The sequence below is a fragment of the Perca flavescens genome, chromosome 16, assembly GCF_004354835.1.
Source record: "Perca flavescens isolate YP-PL-M2 chromosome 16, PFLA_1.0, whole genome shotgun sequence".
NCBI classification, from domain to species: Eukaryota; Metazoa; Chordata; class Actinopteri; order Perciformes; family Percidae; genus Perca; species Perca flavescens.
Window position 1 is genome coordinate 13,785,747 of NC_041346.1, and position 20,699 is coordinate 13,806,445.

A 20,699-nucleotide genomic window follows, 5' to 3' on the forward strand; every position below is an offset into this window, starting at 1 on the left:
TTGCTATCCTTAATGCACTGAGAATGAGACTTAAATGTGCCCTGTTCTCATGAAGGAAAATGCTTTTCTAAAACATTTTTTTTTTTTAATGGTTATACTCTGAATGAAATGTAGTGAAAATTATATACAATTTAAATACATGATATTAAGAAACATACAGTAATCACATCATAAGCAGAACCAGAACCACAAAAATGGCAAATGCTCTCATCATGCCACCATAAGAGAATAATGGTATTATCCTCAGCCACAAATTGCCATTGCTGGTCTGATGGATTTTACGGGCTGGTGACCACTCCCTGAGGCCGGTCGATAAAGCCAACTCCTAATGATTCAGCATTCTGTGCAAGTTCACAAGGAGCATTTTCGCCCACAAGGAGCTATTCATCAATGGGACACACTCCTGATACCAGGGCCAGGCATGAAGGTCCAGTAGGGGTTAACACCTAGCCTGCCAATGCCCAGAGGCATTTCCATATAGTCTAGATTAGAGAAGTGAGTCACAGAGAAAGATAAAGAGAGAGAAAATGAAGGAAACTCGAATACTAAATGGTTGAAAAAGGGGCTGTGGGCCAAAGCAGACACCAGGACGATCATAGTGACACGGACACACACACCAAATGTAAGACTATTGAATCAACCAATAGAGAAAGGCCAGGCCAAGATTAATCCATCTCAAGTCAACAAGACGGTAAAATGTCACAGATACCGCAAACATAAACCATATAGCTGTTTGTCAGGTAAAAATTGATGTATCTCTGAAACACAAGCTTTTCATTTTCACTCATGCAACAATCCTAATATTCCCAAAAGAGAACTGTGCCCTCAGTTTATGGCACAATTAATTCATGAAAATGCATCATCAGGCTTTGTCTAAAACATAAGCTGGTAAACAAGGATGCAAAGTGGGTATAAGCATATCTATGACACATGTCACAAAGAGAAGTCACTGAGCTCTTTCCAAAGCTCATGCTATAATAAACCTTATGCACCAGGGAGAGCTAAAAATAAGGGCTAGACAAGCTGACACACTGCATTTGCAGAAAGCTGCACTTCGTACAGAGCACCATCAATCATCATCATTCACTACTGGCTGATGCTTGTTGTCTGTGCTGTGTATCAAACATGTAATATTCATACATTCATATATCAATATACAGTATATATATAATTACAACTGTACACTGACATGCTAAAAATGTCTGCAAAGTTCTGGGAGTATTCAAGGTGGAAACTTTCCATTGGAATTTATGCGGGAAATAACGGGATCAAAAAGGAAATATAGGGGTTATTTGCTCAGGCTGTATTTATTTATGTCACATGCAGACAGAAACACACCTATAACCATATGATAATCAGACATACTCATAATTTGACAAATAATTTTTTTAAAGATCATTTTTTGGGCATTAGGCCTTTATTTGACAGGACAGCTGCAGACATGAAAGGGGAGAGAGAGAGAAAGAGAGAGAGAGGGGGAATGACATGCAGCAATGGGCCACAGGTCGGAATCGAACCCAGGACCGCTGCGCCAAGGAGCAAACCTCCACACATGGGCACCCGCTCCACCAACCGAGCTATCCGCCCAAGCATGCAGTCCTTTGGCTCTGACAGTGCAGGATTGCTGGTAGTGGTTTGGGCTGCACATGTGATGGGAGAATGCACTGTGCATGCAGAGGGTTGTAATTTACTGAATTCCCTGTATGCAAGCATGGTAACAATTACATTAAATGTGCATTTTAACCAAAACATGCCATAAGACCCAGTGTTGCTTTTCTATGTTTATTTCCCCTAAAATAACTTCACTATTAAAAGGTAAATTTTTTACTTTAAATTGTGCAAATTTGCCAAAATTCCCGAGTTTAACTTCCCTTGCAACCCTAGTCTGCACATAAATGTCAGTCTTGCACAGGAAATAGAACATTTTAAAATGCTAATTCCATTTTGGGGTAAAAGCCCTGCTTGTTAAGAATAGTTATTTTTAAAGCTCTATTCATAATTGTGTTTATTGTTTCTCTGCTGCAAGACTATTAACAGCATTAAAAGACAGACATTTCATGTTGGAACAAACACATATACATCAAGTACTTGGCTTTGAGGACAGTCTATGTACATGTATTAAGCATTCTCTTTCTAATTAATATTTCATGTAAGAGTGGAAAGGCCCCTAAACCATGTTAGAACCATGAGATGTGAGCCACTGGGGAAAATACTGCTGCAGCTTTATGTATCAGTTGTTTCTTGAAATCTGGAAGGTAGGTTTGAAACACAAATACAATAAAAAAAAGTATCAACAGAGAGAAGCTAAATCTACTGTTCCAGAATGTGTAGCAGTGAAAGCTGCAGAAAAGACTTTCACACCTTTCTTACAATAATGGGGCTTTACAATTCCTGTTCTTGACCTTATTCATTATTTTAAATATTAAATTTGCATGGGAGAGATTTTAGCAGTTTTATAGCAGAAGGTGTGTGCATAAGAAGAAGTAAAATATACAGCAACCCGAGACAGATTTGTAAACTGAGATAAAGATAACATGCTGCATTTACAATGCCAGAGTTGTTTCTCTCTTTTCCCTGTGGGGGATGTAAATTATAGTGTAATCAATCACTTTCAGCAGACTTAGTGATGTGAATTCTGATGAAGGAAAAGAAGCCTCAACTTGCTAAGATATAGGATTAAGGGTTTAAGGGTTTTAATATGAATGCTATGTGCATATTTGGAAGTGGGTGTTTTGTCCTTTCACCTTGGCCTTCCCCATGGGACCACTGGTGCAGAGCCACCAACACGCCCTGTCACCCTGTCAGTCGGTCATCCTGCCTTGAAAATGGTGAGTCCAACTCTCTGTCATTACAATCAGGCCACGATCCACAACTATTTTAGCTTGTGTATGTTTCTATGACTCATATAGGTTTTGACAATCTCTAATATTTTCAAATCATCCAATCGTGGTTACTGAACACCAGTCTGGCTACATTGAACACGTTATTGGACATAACATATTATGCATATGCAGAGCAGCTTTCACTTTCGTCAATAAAACCTGCAACACCAGCTCGGCTGTCCTGCCTCCTGATTGACTGATGTGCTGACATGCTTCTGTGTTAATACCGTCTTGCTTCGGTAGCTAAAGCAGTTATTTTTGTTGAATTCTTTATTACAGCGGCTAATTACCCACTTTACATTTAAACGTAACGTTCCACTAGTTCACTCAAGTACTACTCACAGCGATCTCCTTTTAGCAACTTTCTCGCTAATCGTACGGTTGTTTACATGGTGTTAGCTCTGTTAACTACTTTAGTTTAGTAGATAGTGGTGGCTTCTGTCACTTTTCAGTTCTCTGTTGAGCAGCGTGTCAAATGTTTAGCTGTTCCTCTGCCTCCTACTGTGATAATTATGTAATAACTGTAGTTTATTTGTTGTGTTGGAGGCAAAGCTCCGCACCAGGGAAACTCAATCATTAACTGCTGTATCTTAGCCACCAGTAACGTTAATGAGTGTGGGCTGACCTAATGTAACCCGGGAAGCCAGCGGGCAGACTTGCCGCTCCACCAGAAAACAAACAGTAGGGCACAGATTCTTCTCCATTCGCTGAAAAATCTCCCATGTCAGTTAATGCGGCTGAATCTGCACTCCAAGCAGTAAATTAACATTTGGTATGGTGTGGTGCACGATCCTTACCAGTCAATAACAGCTCAGCGGTAAAGCACTCTGCCACATGCACACACTGGTAAAAGGAGATGGATTGTTTCATACTGGTCGTGTTCTAATGCTGACCATTTTTGAAAATAAATTCTGACATTTAAGACTTAAATTCACACACATTTTCAGACTTTTGAATTGTGGTATATAGCTTGATGATGCGTGACATTAATTATAGACTTTTAGGAGCTAGAATGAGGGCAAATACACATTAATTTCCTGGCTCCTGAGTTTACAGTGGCTGGGCTGACACATTAGTTAGCGACCAACTCTCACGTTGCAACTACAGCGCCTGTAACAGTAATATAACAGTAATAAAACTGTGCTCCCTCTCTGCTTCTACCATTAAAAATCTGAAGGAATTAATGTGGTAAAAACAAGAGGCATGAAGACAAGGAAACAGTTAATGAGACAGGATAAAGGAGGGAGACAAAGAGGTAGAAGGAGAGAGAGGTGGTGGAGAAGGAAAAGGACAGGAGAGAAAGATGGCGGGATGCGGAGAGATAGACACCGTGAAGAGCAGGGATAAGCAAAGAGACAGAAAGATACAGCTGAGGGAGAAAATAGCTGAGGGCATGGTGAAAGAATAAACAGTTGCTTCACTTTTCCTCCTTCCATCTAGAGTTTAAAATTGAATTAGCAATGAACTATTTATACAAGTGCAGTGTGCATTTTCCAACTCAATGCCTCTGTACACGAGACAGCAGAGGAAGATGCAGGGAGACTTATACACCGCTGTTGATTGGTTTCTTTTCTTTTTTCTACATACATGTCATGGGCATAATGATAAATTCACAACCAGAAACACTCAACAACAGATCATACCCACGGGGGGAAGGGAGAGGTAGAATTATATAAGGTAGAGGAAAAAAGTAGCAGAGGGATGACATGGATTTAGAGTCGACTGAGGAGAAACACTCAGTTTGGGTTTCTTCTAGCTGTCTCCCCTTGCTGTGGGGTTCCCAGCCCGGCTGCCATCAATGAGTGATGCAAGCTCTCTCGGATTAGAGCTGTGAAGTGACATCAGTAAATGAATGGCAGCTGGTTTTAGCAGAAATGTTTGGAAATCTCTGATGTTAGATTTAGTCATTTTTTGTAGTTTTACAACTTGAAAACCTATACTGTTTACAGTATGAATTCCTCTTTAACCAAATCACTTTGATTTTATCAGGATGTGTGTGAGAGAGTGGCCCATAGAAATACAATTTAATTTCAATTTATTTCTATGGTCTGCCCTGTCCACCAGCATAGATTGGTTACTGAAGGATGAGCCTGAAGAGAGAGGAGCCATTACATCTGCCATTAGGCAGCAATCCCAGTGACACAACACCCTTCAGCGCACGCACACATGCACACACACACACACACACACACACACACACACACACACACACACACACACACACACAATCAATTAACACGTGCATGCCACAATGGCTGAAATAAGGGCGACACTACTTGTCCAAGAACACTTACTTCCAGTGCATCAAGTAATTAGCACTTTTTAGTCATACCTCGCTTTTCAATCCCCAAATGTCATATTAACTGCTACACGTGAATGTAACAGACAAATCCAAAATAACATTGTATGACTTGTTTTGAGCATCCCCGCACAGATTTCTATCTTGCATCCTTGCCAAGAACTCTGCATTTGTAGGAAAACTAAAAATCCTATATGTAGCCTTAACCAAAGCAATGAGGTTGGTTGTACTAAGCAGCTCTGAAGCACAACATGATTAGAACAGACATCAGGCTTTTTAAAGCCATAGCCAGTGGTTAAAATTGGGCTAAAGCCTGGTGTATTCAGCATTTTTTAGAATAAAAAACAAAAAAACGTAGATGGAAATATGTTGGTTAGAAAACAAATTAAGTGGGTCCATCCACATTTTACAAGTATCCTCAATATAATATATAAATATACATATAGATTAATCTCAAGTCAGTTTGAGCATGTGGCAAGTTGAATTACATTTTCAAGCAATTCAAAATGCATACAATCATAACTATAGCCATAACAGGATTAGTGTGCAAACAAATCTTGAAAACATCTCATGACACCACCCCTATATGAAATGCTTGATTTGTGATCAGTCACTTCTGTGCATTAGTGGGCTCCTGCAAGCCAAACGATCCATGTAGACCTTGAGGAGCACTAATTCCATTACATAATGCCCAGGTCCAGCTCTACGTGTGTGTGTGAGTGTGTGTATGATCTTTGTGGGCATATCAGTTTGTGTGGCATTGTGCCAGTCCGTATCACTTTAACTCTTCCTCTAATAATTTAATAATTCTTAGGAATTAACAGCGCTCAGATACTGATTGTGGTAATGACCTGTGATGTCAACTGCAACATTAGTACTAGGTATATATTGTATGTAGGTCAGTTAAAATAAGATGCGTTTTATAACTGTTGTAAATTTTATATGTCCATTTTGATATGAAATGGAGCTGCTTCGGATGCAAGACAAATCTCTAGAATAATCTGTAACACAGTTGCTGTCTGACTCATGTTTTCTTGTTGATGTAGTCTCATCAGATGCAGTGTGAGTTGAACTCAGCATCAGCATAAATCTGGGACCATGCACAGCAGTGTGGCTAAAGCAACAAGGTTTTTGCACTCCAGCGTGTCCTGTCAAGCTGACGATCTGTGCAACAACCAGACCATCGCCAACCAAGGCATGCCCTTGTCCATCTCATCACTTCATCATCCCGCCACGTGCAGTGTCACACCGTAACCACCATGGTAACATCAGTCACTTCAGTCACTGCTGACTGACCCCAGGGTAACAATAAGCGTTGCCAAAAGATTTACACCTGTTACCCTTCCCTCTGCGTGCCTGGGCTTCACATTGGTTGGCCTTGCTTACAATGGTAATGATGAATGCTCTGACTAACAGGCACAGGCTGGAAGACGAGCTGTGACACTTGAGGAACTCAACGACTGCACATTGATCTAACGGGCCATCGGCACAGTGACTCTTTGACCACGTCAACTGTTGCTAGTCCATTGACTAAATACATACATGTACCAGAATTGCAGATACAGAGCCAGAATTGGTACCAAGTTTTTGCATTTAAGGAGCACAATGACTTTGCTGATATCTATCAAAGGTGTCTGACAAGGCATGCTTACTGTATCTAAAATCCCTTTGATCTCGCCAGATCAAAATATGTGACAGAGTCGAGTCCTAGATAAGCCTTCAGAGAGGTCTGATAAATATTGGCCATCATGCTTCTATTCTGGAATCTTCCCGTGTTATCTGAGCAGGTACGGATACGGGACAACCTTAGATACAGATTCAGAGCGGGGGCTCAGCAAGCATACAGTAGTGGTGTGTAGCTCTGGTCTCAGATGCAGTGCAATCCTAGGCTGGCAGGTAAATATAGCCTGTGGCTGCTTCGGGCTGAGTGCTGCTTTGCTCTGCTCGACCTTGGCTCATCCTGCCCTCCCTTTTCTCAAAGGAGATGAAAAAGCATTAGTCCACACTGTTACACTACCTATTACTGTTGTCTGCCAAAAAACATGCATATAATTTCTCTAAAAATGTTAACAAGTATTGATCCAATGTTTTAGCTTTCACCATACCCTGCACCACCTGGAATTGTATTTAGTATAACTCAACATGTTGAAAATTGATAAGCACATAAAGACTTTAAGTTATATGTGTCCTATTTTATAGCAGCAATACAGACAGCATTGGGTTTTTTAGCTGTACAGTTGAGTCTTACTGCTCTCATCAACCCTGTACGCAGACATTTTCAGAAAACAAGCTCCGATAAACCCATTGTACTCTGTACCTCTCCAGCACCAAATGACAGACAAACGTAGCAGCTATCTGGTGAAGCACATTGAACATCTAGCAAATGCTAAAAATTATCTTTACTCAAGTTTCATACTGAGAAATACAGAGAGAGTTGTGTGGAGCTGATAGTCTTAATTAGCTTTGAAGCAACTCATTTGGCAATGGCTTGAATCTAACGGACGTTCATTAATATCAAAAAGTTACGCACTAAAGCTTTAAAAAATATTTGGGGGGAAACGTTTGACCCCCACTGTCTAAATAACTGGGGTATTTAAAAAAATTTGAGGGCACTTTTGAAAAATAGTAATTTGTGCATAAAGTTGCTGTTTTTTAATGTGAAATGAGCCCAGATTAAAATGCATACAGTAATCACCACCTTGTGCCAAAACAAGGTAATAAAAAGCATACTATTGCTATATTCAGTGCATTTATATGCAACATCACTGTCTGTTAGAGTGTGTGTTAGAGACGGAAATGGAAATTAAATGAATTGAATGAAAATAAAATAATAGCTTAATGTAGTACTAGGGTATTGGCCTAAACTGGTAAATATATATGTATATATTTATTTTTTTCCGGAAATCTTGGGGGCAATTTTTTTCCCCTCGATCACGATTTTAGGGGCATTCTGAGATTTCTTGGGGCATTTTTGCCCTTTGCCCTCCTAATTTCTGACACTGTATACACAGCCTAACTAGTTAGCCATTACACCTTACCATTATCTGTCACTTTGTTCTTATGTTTTTCTGCCTCCTAGTGGCAAACACTGTATGAATACAGCTTTAAACAAAAGTGTACTGAGTAATAACTGCAATGTTATAAAAATAACTGAGTACATACATACAGGCTCATGCACATCTATCTACATAGATACAGAGGTGAAACCAAACAAATGCATAAAGAAGGACAGATCAGATGCATTAGTCCATTGGGTAGGACACATCCTTAAGAGCCCCACTCTCATGGGAACAAATAATATATTCCTTCCTCTCCACACTCAAATACACACAATACACAATAAAAGTATTCTTTTCATACCACCGCTTTCGTCAAATCTGGGACAGCACACAGTATTTTATTCAAACACAGTAGACCGGCAACCATCTGCAATGGTTAGATACTTAGTTTAAAGAGGAAAAGGGTTCTAAAGTGTCCAAGACAGCAGCTGAGTAGACAGTGATACAAGTCTTGAATCAGTGCTGCCCCGTGTTCTCTAAAAAAAGCTGTTGAATAGAAAACACATAAAGATTTGTCATGCGACTGAGGAGCACAATACTCAACGCTTCCATGTGTTATCCTCTGGGCTTCTTGTAGTTTAAAATTGTCAGACCTGAACTAAATCAATTAAAATCTAAATGTTCATGCAGTTCACAGTGGCCAGAGGAGTAATGGTTCCGTCAAAACTGTGTGCTTCAGTGTATGATTGACTGTTTTTCAGGTTCGACTGCAATAACATGAATTACCTAAATGAGCTACCAATTTACATCCAAAGCTCTAAAAAAAAAAACCAAATGAAGATTAATGTTCCTTGTCTAAAACATATTTGGAATTATATATTCATGCAGATGCTACCACTTTTAATTACTAAATTTAGGCATAGCTGAAATGTACCATGTGTTGTTTCGTGTGAGGAAAAAAGTTGGAAGAGAGGCAAAGAAAGAAAGAGAGAGACAGAAGAGGGCTTTTTAGCTAATTAGGGTTGGGTATCCATAAGGTTACATAAAAGTGGAATGAGATACCCTGAAGCCCTGTTATTTCACTTACACTCACACAAACTGTATGTGCACGAGCAAGCACACACACACATACACAAAGTGAACACACACTATCCATTAGCAAATCTTTGGAGCCATTGTAATAAGTGCAGGGCTAGAGGAAACAGGAAAATGAACAGGCCAAAGGAGCTTCGTGCTGAGAGTACTACAATAAAAGGTTTCACATCCCAGATTAGTCTATCCCAGGTTACAGAGAACTGAAAATGAACCAAAACAATCACTAGTGCAATTTGAAGATTTTACCACAGCCATGTAATTATTTGCCTTATTTAAATACTGTCCTCCATAGCTGACTGTGGTCCAAGTATATTTTCATCTTATTTGACTTCATGATTGAAGTACATGTATTACTGATTGAAGTACATGTATTACTAAGCTGGAATTAAAATTTGCACGCTAGTTGGTGCAATTCATAAGACTAAATCTTTGCACACATTTGGAAACGTTATACTTTAAATGTCTTTGTTTTTATATAGAAATGTCAAACATTCAGGTAGCAACTTCTCCTTTTTAGCCAACGCTGACCGTTACTTTCACTGTTTAAAATAATTTATGGTGCCGGCGGCGCTGTCAATAATTCATGTTAATTCTGTGAGTAACTTGATAACAGGCCGAAATTAGATTTGTCTGTGGTCTGGTTGAAGTGCTCTCCGCAAGCTGGTGTCTGTGTTCTGCCAAAGATCGGTTGTAAGGAAAGAAGCTCCATTCTGTTCCACCATGGTGCAACTGTCTTTTTGTAGTCAAGAGCTATACTTGATATTTCACCGCTGGAAAGATGAATATGTATTTAAATTAGGTCATTTATGTAGTAGAAATGTGAAATAATTTTAGAAGTTGGTGCCTTGTTTATTTTTTATTTTTTATTTTACTTTTATTTAACCAGGAAAGTCCCATTGAGATTAAAAACCTATTTTTCAAGGGAGTCCTGGCCAAGAAACCGAGGAAACCAAGGAAAGACAGAAAATGTATTTTTGCACTTTCTTCGCTTCCCTACGAGGCCACTCCCAAGCCACGCCTACCGGTTACAGAATGCAGTCAAGTCAAATGGGTTTTATTGTCATTTCAACCATATACACTGCATATAGTGAAACAAAACAACGTTTCACCGTGGCTCAAGTGGTGTTGCAATTTTTGCGTCATCAGAGTTTTTTTTTCCAGACACACAATACAGAGATCTATCGTCTCAAGGGGACATGAGGGAGGGAAGCACGGTCATTCGAAAATACTACCGGGTTTCTACTGATACAAAGCTTAATGCTAATCGGTGAAGTATCCCTTTAATAGTTTTGGACCTGGACCAGGACCTCCAGTATTTGGATACAGAAGCTTGTGAGAAATAGGGTGTGCATTAGAAGTCTATAGCTGTCATTTTAATGTGTCAGATACATATTTCATTAACATAGGTATAAAAAAAATCTACCAGATCGGACTCGGTATCAACAGACACCTAATGTTTAAGGATTCAGATAGGGATCAGGGCCAATAAAACTTGATCGGAACATCCCTAATTCATAGCAGCATAAATCAATGACAGTCATTGGACTGTTGTGACTCGTGACTAGTAAACATACACCAGTGATCAATGATCAGAAAGTGATCTGCACACAAGCATATTTACTGTTATCTTGTAATTTCCAATCAGTCTGATCACAGTGCTTCCCTTAGACAGCATGGCACCACTCACCACTGCAAAAAAACACATTTTATTTATACAATTCAATGTACCTCAGTAACATTTCTGCTCTTATTCTTCTCTCAAAGATTTTATTGTTTAATTGTTCAGATATGAGTGGGGACAGACAGGAAAAATAAGGAGAAAAAGAAGTAGATGACAAAGGTTGTTAATCTATTTCAAACCTATGACTCCAAAACGATGACTCCGCAGCTGCATGGCATGCACATTAACCAGCAGAACTAGCAAAATGGCCCTGCAATTTCTTTGCAGATTCCCTAACTACATTAGTGTCCAGTCTTTCCAGGGTTATGATAGGATCTCTGTTGGCACTGTAGTGGATGACGTTTGTGCAATGGGAGGAGTAGGGAAGAGAGATGCCATGCTGCCGCGTTTGATTTACATCGAATGGAGCTAATTAACATCCCCAGAACATTAAAACCTGCCTCCTCTTTCCCTCTCGGACTTGCTTCCTCACTCCTTCTGGGTGCATAGCAACAATAAGGAAGAAAGAAAGATTCAGAGAGAGATAGACAGAGAACAGGGACACAAAGTGGCATGGTTGATGATTGAGGTGAAAGTGAGGGCCACTGTGAAGCAGAGATGGGTTTATTTTTGACCAACTCGTCCTTATTGTTGCATCAAATGTGCCTTAAGCTGTGAAATCCTGTAGACAGCAATACAATAAAGATGTTCTATGTGCTTTTTCCTCCCTTTCTCATTGATAATAACAATGATACAAATAAATGAGAGTTCTTGCTGATTTATACTTTTTTATACTGATTTATAATTTATTTTTATGTATTATATTTTTTAAGTAATTATGATTGGGTTTGCTTTTTTTATACCCTAGTGAAGCCAAAGGAACTTTTTACAAAGGAGCCAGTTAAGATGGAGAGTTGTTATGAATCAAATGACCATTAATAAAATCTTAAACATAACAGCTTGATTGATTTTTGAACAGTGAAATAAACATACTCTAGGTAGCAAACGTGAATGGCTAGCTAAGTGCACTCAAACTGGCTTTTACAAATCACATTATTTCTACTGAAGAGAAGGGTAAAACAGCATTAATATTTTATTATTATTTTTTCATTACCATTTTCATTATTTATTTTTTATTTGGCTTGCAGTGACTGTCAGCTCAGTAACCTAATTTTTTATTTTGATCAGTAACACACAAAGCCAAATCATGTAATCAGTTTAAGTGTTTATACTAAATTCATTCATTTTATTATAAGCAGGTCTCAAAGGAAGAGCCTACCAAGATAGAACTAATCGAATGCCCTGGCTATTCCTGTAAATTAAATACTCAACACGGTCTCACGGCAGTTTGTGAAATTGTCACATTATTTTTAATCTATTGATTTGTTTACACGGACACATTTATCTTGTTTATTTCGTGGTGGTCAGCACGTAATGGGAAGCATCTACTGTATATGGAGGTTGGGTTTAGGAAAAGAAGAACGGGGAACGTTAACGTGACACGTCGGGACACGATTAACAGTCTCTCAGGGACGCGGGACAACAATGGGACGGTTGGGTTTAGGAAAAGAAGAACGGGGAAAGGACATGTCACAGGCCGGGACACAATCCGCACTCTCTGGGGGACGCGGGACAACAACGGGACGGTTGAGTTTAGGAAAAGAACAACGGGGAAAGTTAACGTCACACGCGGGACACGATCCCCGGTCTCCGGGGTGAAAAGTTAACGTCACACGCGGGACACGAACCCTGGTCCCGAATCCCGTATATCACTGTGATATATCCATGGCATATCACCATCAACCTAATACAATTAGAAATTAACAAAGGGAAACTGTTAATTAAGATCTGCAGCTTTCCTTGTGTTTTTTTTTCCTTTTGTTATAATCTGAACAGGAAGTCACAGAAACACATCATGTTAGGTCCAATTCCTAACTTATTAAAATGTTATCAGACTCATATTTCCACTTGTACGCAGTCCCCAGTTGTTTTTTATTAAGACAGAGAAGCCTGTTAAAATGCTCTCCATGTTAATAAACAACAGACTGTAGATGATCCGTAATCTGAACGGATTTAGTGTCTCTGACTTCTAAATGTCACCATCAGCCACACAACATGTGTTCTGTACAGAATAAGCCTTGACAACAGACAAATATCAATTAAAATCTCTCCAATTCAAAAACGATAAAAAGTTCATATAAAATGTAATAATGTTGAGTCAATTCTGAACCAATCAGCTGTTGGATCAGTTGAGAGCCAGGCGTTTCCCATCATGCCCTGGGTCTTGCAGTCAGTGGAGCGCAACTGCGTCACCCGGCTCTAAACCTGTGGCTGCCTTGATCTCGAGGTTATCGTTGTCCACGTGTGCATGACGTCAGAGCAAGTCTGGTTCAAGTCAGACACAAATCTAAGCGGCAAGCAATGGGTGGCGATCGCCGGTGATAGATTCTGCGCAGGCCTGGCTCATCTGGAACACGCCTACTGTGAGAGGCTGGGCGTAGCCACTCTGCCTATACTCACCTGTTAGTTCCATCAACCACCTGCAAGTCCTCAGCAATTAATGCCATCTCCTCCAGCTGCTAATGTAACCGGGTCTCAACCTCCACTCTTCACTAGTTTGTCGTAGTACCTACAGTGGTAAACTCTCTGCCTATTCTTGACCCGTTTGCTTCCTGCTAGCTTGCATTTTGCTCACTGCCTTTTTCGTTGCCCAGCTTGTCCAACCATTCACTCACTCACTTTTTAGTCCTGCCACGCTCCAACTGCCCGTTTGCCTCGTCCAGCCTCGTTCCTGAATATCTCAGCCTTCACTCAGGTCTCCGCTCACTAACCCAGACTGCCGACAACCTGCTTCCATGCTTAGTTTCCCCGTTAATCCCATTTTTTGCAGTTCTCCTTTTTTTGTTAAAGGTCCCATGACATGGTGCTCTTTGGATGCTTTTATATAGACCTTAGTGGTCCCCTAATACTGTATCTGAAGTCTCTTTCCCGAAATTCAGCCTTGGTGCAGAACTACAGCCACTAGAGCCAGTCCCACAATGAGCTTTCCTTAGGATGTGCCATTTCTGTGTCTGTAGCTATTGAGGAGGAGAGAGGGGGGGGGTGGCAAGGTGGAGTGTGTGGGTGTGGCTTTGACCAACTGCCACTTTGCTCGTTTGAAAGCCATGATGTCTCTCTCTCATGGGTGGGCCAAATTCTCTGGGCGGGCAAAGCAGAGAAAGGGGAGGTAACTTGCTCCTTATGACCTCATAAGGAGCAAGATTCCAGATCGGCCCATCTGAGCTTTCATTTTCTCAAAGGCAGAGCAGGATACCCAGGGCTCGGTTTACACCTATCACCATTTCTAGCCACTGGGGGACCATAGGCAGGCTGGGGGAATGCATATTAATGTTAAAAAACCTCATAAAGTGAAATTTATAATGCCACTGGACCTTTAATAAACCGTTGTCAACTTGCCGTTGTCTGCCTAGTGGGTTCAGTTCTGTTAGCAGTTAGGGGTTCTGTGCCTTGCTCACGGTACCTCCACAGTTACCAGTCCACACTCCATACCTGGTCCGTCTGGGACTTTAACTGGCTGCCCTCCGGTTCCCAAGCCAAGTCCCTACGGACTGAGCTACAACTCCAATGAATTCCCACTATAATAGAACAATGATTTGCTAATTCCATCAGATCCTGCATATTGTTATATTGCTATCAAATTGTATGATTTTATCAAGGATATTAGATTTTTGAGATGAATTCAAGAATAGATAGGCTAGTGCATAAGGGATATTAAAGAGGGCCTATTTTACTGACAATATACTGCTAACAAGTGATTCTGTAAAAAAATAAATAAAGCCTCACTACATCACTTCATTTTCATCACTACAGTTGGCCAGGTTCTTCGACAAAAAGTAAACCAGTAAAACATGATGCTAAAAGCATACTGTATAGCCTCGGAAACCCCTAGCAAACCACACAGCTTTGCGGTCAGGACAAACAATCTGTTTTATGACGAAAGAATATTAAATATGCTACAGAAAAGAGATTACACTCCATGAGCACCCAAGCTTTTTCTGCAGTTTCTGTCTTTCAGACAAATGCTCTTTCTTTCTTACACACACACACACACACACACACACACACACACACACACACACACACACACACACACACACACACACACACACACACACACACACACACACACTATGTGCACACAGAAACATGGCAGGAGGAACAGAAAGCAATTGAGAGCTGAGCCTCTTAATATGACATAATTACATAATTCCACTAAGGGATAAAATTCAAAAAAGTTTTTTTAATCCATTCAACAAGTATAATTTTACAGCAGAATATGTATAATTTAAGTGTCGCCAAGTATGAGTGCAAGGCAGCACAACCCCAATAAAATCTACTCTTAAGGGCACAACCAGAGTGTGGGAGTGCAGGGGAGAAGTGAGACGGGAGAAGGGTGAATGAGAGATCTCTTGCCTACAGGATATATTTTGCATGTGACAACACGTTAAATAAAAATGTTCTATTCCCTTCACAACAAATATTACTAGCAGCAAATAATATAATATGTCATTAGCTTGGGATTCTTGATTGAACAATACATGTAGCACAAACATGCTCCCCACAAAAGATATACATATGGTTTAAAATTGCATTTATTATTAGTGTACCTCCATCTTCCCCCTCCATTTTACATCTTCCCCATTAAAAAAATTGTCATATGGGGGAAAACACCAAATGTAAGACCAACACAGCTTTGTGGGAAAGAATTGAGCATGCCTCTGCATGTTAATGGGATTATATGCATAAAAATGCATGTAAGTGCAGTACACTGAACTTGCATTGCATTAATATAAATGAGCTGCACCCATATAAGGCTGAAATCCTCCTAAATGCTTGTGACAGAAAAGTGACATTGATACTACCGGTTATTTAAACAGCAGCCTATATTGGTCCCATCGCTAACGGCGCACACTCATCATCAGCCTCCTTTTCATTTCCCCATGGTTAAACATCTAACTGTGCAAACACAACCTGTACCAGAGCATATGTGCTTGACTGGTTAGCCTACACACACGCACCAGCTGAGGCCGTAAGACCAACTGTGTAATTATACATGTGTAATTCCATCCTCACAAATCTTACACATGAGATGTAGTGATAGAGAGAACCCTAGAGAGATAGAAAGGCAGAAGAAAGGCAGGTAGAGTGGAAAAGATGGATATAGGAAACACCGTCGCCTCCCCTGTCTCTTGAGACAGACAGCCATACCTTGCGCCTGCGGTCCCTGGACCGATTCCTCTTTTTGATCTTTTCCTCCTCCTTCTCCCTCTGCTCCTGGGCGGCAGCCTCTGCGAGGTCCTTGGTCTTACGGAGTTGCTTGGCGGCTTGTGCCATGGTGCCGCTGCTACTGCTGCTACTGCTGCTGCTGTTGCTGCTGTTCTAGTCGGCGTCGCTCCAGCCCTCCTCCCGTTTGCACGACCACCACTCGTCCCTGTTTCCTCTTCCTGTGTCCCTCTGTCCCCCAAACCCCGTCACATACTACCTCTTCTCTGGTGGCCACCACGATATTGGTGTGTGTAAGGCAGCAAGCCGTGAGGACGTCTGTGTCCAGATATACGTGTTTGTAAATGGATGATGTTGATGCAGCCACAGGACAGCCTCCAGCAGCCACAAAGAAAGATGCTACAGCTAGTGGTGCTGATGCTGCTGCCTGTGCCGCGGCTGCTACTCATCCAGTCAGCTTTCACTGCGCTGAATTGCCTCCCCTCCCCCTGCTTTCTTTCCTACCTTTCTCCCTTCTCTCCTCTCTCCTCTCTCTGCTTGCACAGACCAGTCACGCAGTCCTGTGTTCAGCACGGTGGGGATCCTGCTGCAGAGCTCCCTCTTTTTATCTGTCAAATGTCCTCCTCATCCTGCTGCTCTGCCCCCTTTTTCAGTTTTCTTCTCTGCTAAACGCTTTTCTTTTACAATAGCTGTTGTTGCGTCTTGCATAAGTGAGGTACAAAAGATGAGGGAGCCAAAGCTGAGGAATGCCTTCAAATTATTATTTTTTTGCACATCTTCCCTCTCTCTGGCCATGGCTTTTCCATGGCACCTCCCGCCTGGAAACAGATGGAGAAAGAACAGCATGTGAAGAGATGGAAGCTTGTAAAATAGAAATGGATCTTTCATTGGTTATACAGAATCTGAGTGCTTGTTCTTCTGCGACATGATTCTTTGCACAGCTTCTTGACTATCAAAGGTTGATGTTAAGGTAGCAAGGAAACATGGTGCCATTAATATTACCAACACTAGACTACTTCCTTCATATTTTAGTGTCAGAAGCAGACGTGGGGGAAAAACATCAACAACATGAATGCTTCATAAAAACTGCATGTCCTCTCCCTCCCCTTTCATTCCACCACTTTCCCTCTTTCCATCCCATCAGGAGGTCATGCATGGCTCTTTGATGTTGCAATTCAGTAGCAGATGAGTAAACAAAAGCATGCAGAAAATATGATTTAAAGATGTGAATGCAGAAATATTGTGACTGGTCAATGTGTTGATGTCCATAAAATAAATCTAAGTATAACCTATAATTTGTAACAATTCCAATCAATATCTGAAATGATTGGCTGTCTAACACAAAGTACCACTGTGAAACTAAATCTATTGCAGAATAAAATAGTATTTATCTATCACTTTATATCATTTTTTACTCCATGTTACTGATTCCTATAAAGACTATAACATGTTATCCTGATAGTTTCCGTTTCAATGTATTAACTTAAAATGGTTTACTTTTTGTGAGCACAAATGTAACTGCCCATCAGGCAATTAGTGTGAAGCTACAACTCATCTCTTTGTTGTCATCTTAACAGTTACATTTTTATTCCAGTCAGATATGTTTGCTCTTTGTAACCAACATTTCCGATTCAGAGAGACGACGCGGTGACATCAAACTCTCTCTCTCTCTATCTTATTTATTCCTCTCTCGTGCACCTGCAACATCATTTTTCTGCAGAATGATGATGCAACAAAACGTGCAGCATAGCCTTCAACAAAGAGACCATGTGACAAGAAAAGGGGTGTGGACAAATAGTCAACAAAATTAGGCTACTTCATATGTCTTTCTCTAAACACTTTTCCATTATGATGGATAACGTCATGAGGTCAAAAAAAGGTGGGAAGAAGAATAAGTTCCTAGGAAAAGACAACCGCGGTGCTAAGAAAATCCAACTGCCCTTACAATAGGCTACGTAATTATGCTATGGCGGATGTTATTGACTTTGGTCTACTGTGGTGAAACTACAATTTTCTGAAGATAGGCTAATAAAAGCACATCTAAGACACCCTGTGCGTTCTTACCGTGTTTGTGTTGTTTCATGCAGGCTATATAAATATGGACAATGCTGTGAAAATATTACTTCTTTTTCAAGGTTCGAACTGAAATGAAAAAAGGGATATAGGCTGCCATAAAAACTGAAACAAAATTGTTGTCACATTGAGAATGGTTGGTCATACGCTGACCCTCTTGTCCCCTCATATTTATCCACGTGAATCCCAATTAGTATGACTGTACAAAAACAATTGATACATTTATGCAAGGTAGGCGTGAATGGCCGAATAGTGCATCGCTTTAAATGTTGCTGCCAAGAAATTGTGGGACGGCATTATCTCCTTTCATTCCATAAAGGATTGGTCTAGTGTACCCTATGCTAAATGAGATCAGAAAGGAAGCAGTGAACTTTAAGTGTTTCTGTACAATTGTGTGTTAGTGTTTGGGTTAAACGTTTCACTGTGCATTTATTTGAGTGACAGCTTTGTATTTTGTTGTGTCTGATGCTAATGGATCTATTAAGTTGGAGGTAATAAACTAAATAATGCCATAGCCTCCACTACACTCTAGATTTGTCTGAACTAAAAAGGTCTGGTGGAATAGCTGTCAATGTAACCAGAATGATTAGGCTATTCCACATAGAAATTACCCTTAAGGAGATGCATGTGTACATTTAAGGTTATGTGCACATTATAAAGACTAAATAGGTGAAGGGTTTCAGTGCACAAGATTGATGCTCCCATAGCAGTTTATTCAGTAATGTGTCAAAGGATCTTTGGCAGGCACGTTTTTTATATGACCAATCACTTAGATACTTGAATGAATAAACCATAATGAAGGATCAGTCCAGTGTATGGATGTCTTTGCGTTGCCATTGTCAATAACTGAGTAGTTTCAAGAAGAGAGGTCATGTATCCCTGTTGTTTGCTACATACTGTCTAATTGTTGTGAAAATATGACAATTACTCAACATAGCCATAACTAAAAAAAGAGTCATTTTCAGGAATACTGACATGCTGTGATGGTGAAAAAATTTTAATAGGCATGTTATTATGAAATAGAGTGTCCATAGCCCACAATTTTGGCCACTGTTTTTGAAGGTTGCATTCATGTCATGTGTTGGAAGGGTCATGACATAACATAGTACTGCTGTTGCAGTTTATGTCCTACTGTACAGTAAGTGGTCAAACACCTTCATGTTGGGACTACCAACTACTACGACTAAATATATTGATGCTTTTAGGATAGTGCATGAAGCTTCATGCACTATCCTAAAAGCATCAATATATTTTCATAGTTGTTGCTTTCTTCACAAGACAGTTTTTCCCCCTGCATCAAAAACCAATGGCATCTGAAACATGACAGCCATAGGGAGGAGTAATGTAGGAGTAGGTCTGCAATTGGAATTATTGTATGGCTGTGGCATTTAGCCAGCCCTGCTACATGTTAGCCATAAAAAATGCAACTTAAAAAGGCTAGCTAGCAGTCAATTAGCAAGAGCTGGTAGATAGCTTGCTTGCTGAACGAGCTTGTGCTCCTGTTGCTTATTTTAAGAGAAGTCCTCTTATGCAGCCCTCGCTCCTAATGTACAGTGCTAGCTAGCGCTAAAGTTGTTAGCTAACATGGCACAAACTTGGGCAGGCTAAAATTAAGTAATAGTTTTTAGGCTTAATGTTTTAGCTAATTGGTTACAACAGTTCCCAACATTCTACAAATGTTTTACTAGTCAGTGGTCAGTCAGTCAGTGGTATGTTTGCTATTTTCTAGCTTGTTTACAAAAAATAAAGATAACAGCAAACGTTTTTAAGATAGCTAACGTGTTATAGCTAACGTTAGCTAACCTTTCTGTCAAATAATGGATGGACAATGCAAATAAATAATTAATAACTTGCTTACCATAATATCCGTGCATACGGTTACTTATGAATGTGCTATTATGTAGTGTATACTTTTAGGTTCATTTTGAGCCCTAATAATCTACACCCTTCAACCTGCAAAGGTGTGGTGTGGTCTCAGCCTGTGCTCTGTGTGTGAAACTCAACCACACACTGCACTACTGCCCTGCATTACAGACCAGTATCATTATGGTAGCCAGAACTATTAGGTGGACATCTAAACGCATTGGACATGCACATATTAGGTGGCAAAATATATAAAATAAATGCATTAATAAAATGAAATTAATCAATGATAGGTTTTAATGTGCAAACAGGGCGTATGTTGTATTTGATCATAAATAACAGGAGGGAAGTATAAATCTGCTGACAGCAGTGATGATTTTATTGGTGACGTCACAAATAACTAAATATTGATGAACAATTGGAGCAGATGGTGCTGGGATCTATCATTAATGAAAACAATGACAATACTGGTTCTGGGTCAGATCTGATTCCTCCTCCTCAGCCAAACTGTGGCCTTGTTAATATGGATAATTATTAAGCATCAA

General features: G+C 40.2%; 1 protein-coding gene across 3 annotated transcripts in view; it reads right to left on the minus strand.

The window, feature by feature from the left end:
* The window catches only part of ank1b (ankyrin 1, erythrocytic b), an 86,788-nt gene extending 66,499 nt beyond the window's left edge, over nt 1-20,289 (minus strand). For all 3 annotated transcript variants that reach the window (XM_028600769.1, XM_028600768.1, XM_028600767.1), the window contains exons 1-2: nt 20,150-20,289; nt 16,204-17,036 (exon numbers count right to left, since the gene is read on the minus strand). In XM_028600769.1, coding sequence (XP_028456570.1) covers nt 16,204-16,329 — 126 coding nt within the window. In that variant the 5' untranslated portion in view covers nt 16,330-17,036; nt 20,150-20,289. The remainder of the gene's footprint in view (nt 1-16,203; nt 17,037-20,149) is intronic.
* Between the last annotated feature and the right edge of the window lie 410 nt (nt 20,290-20,699).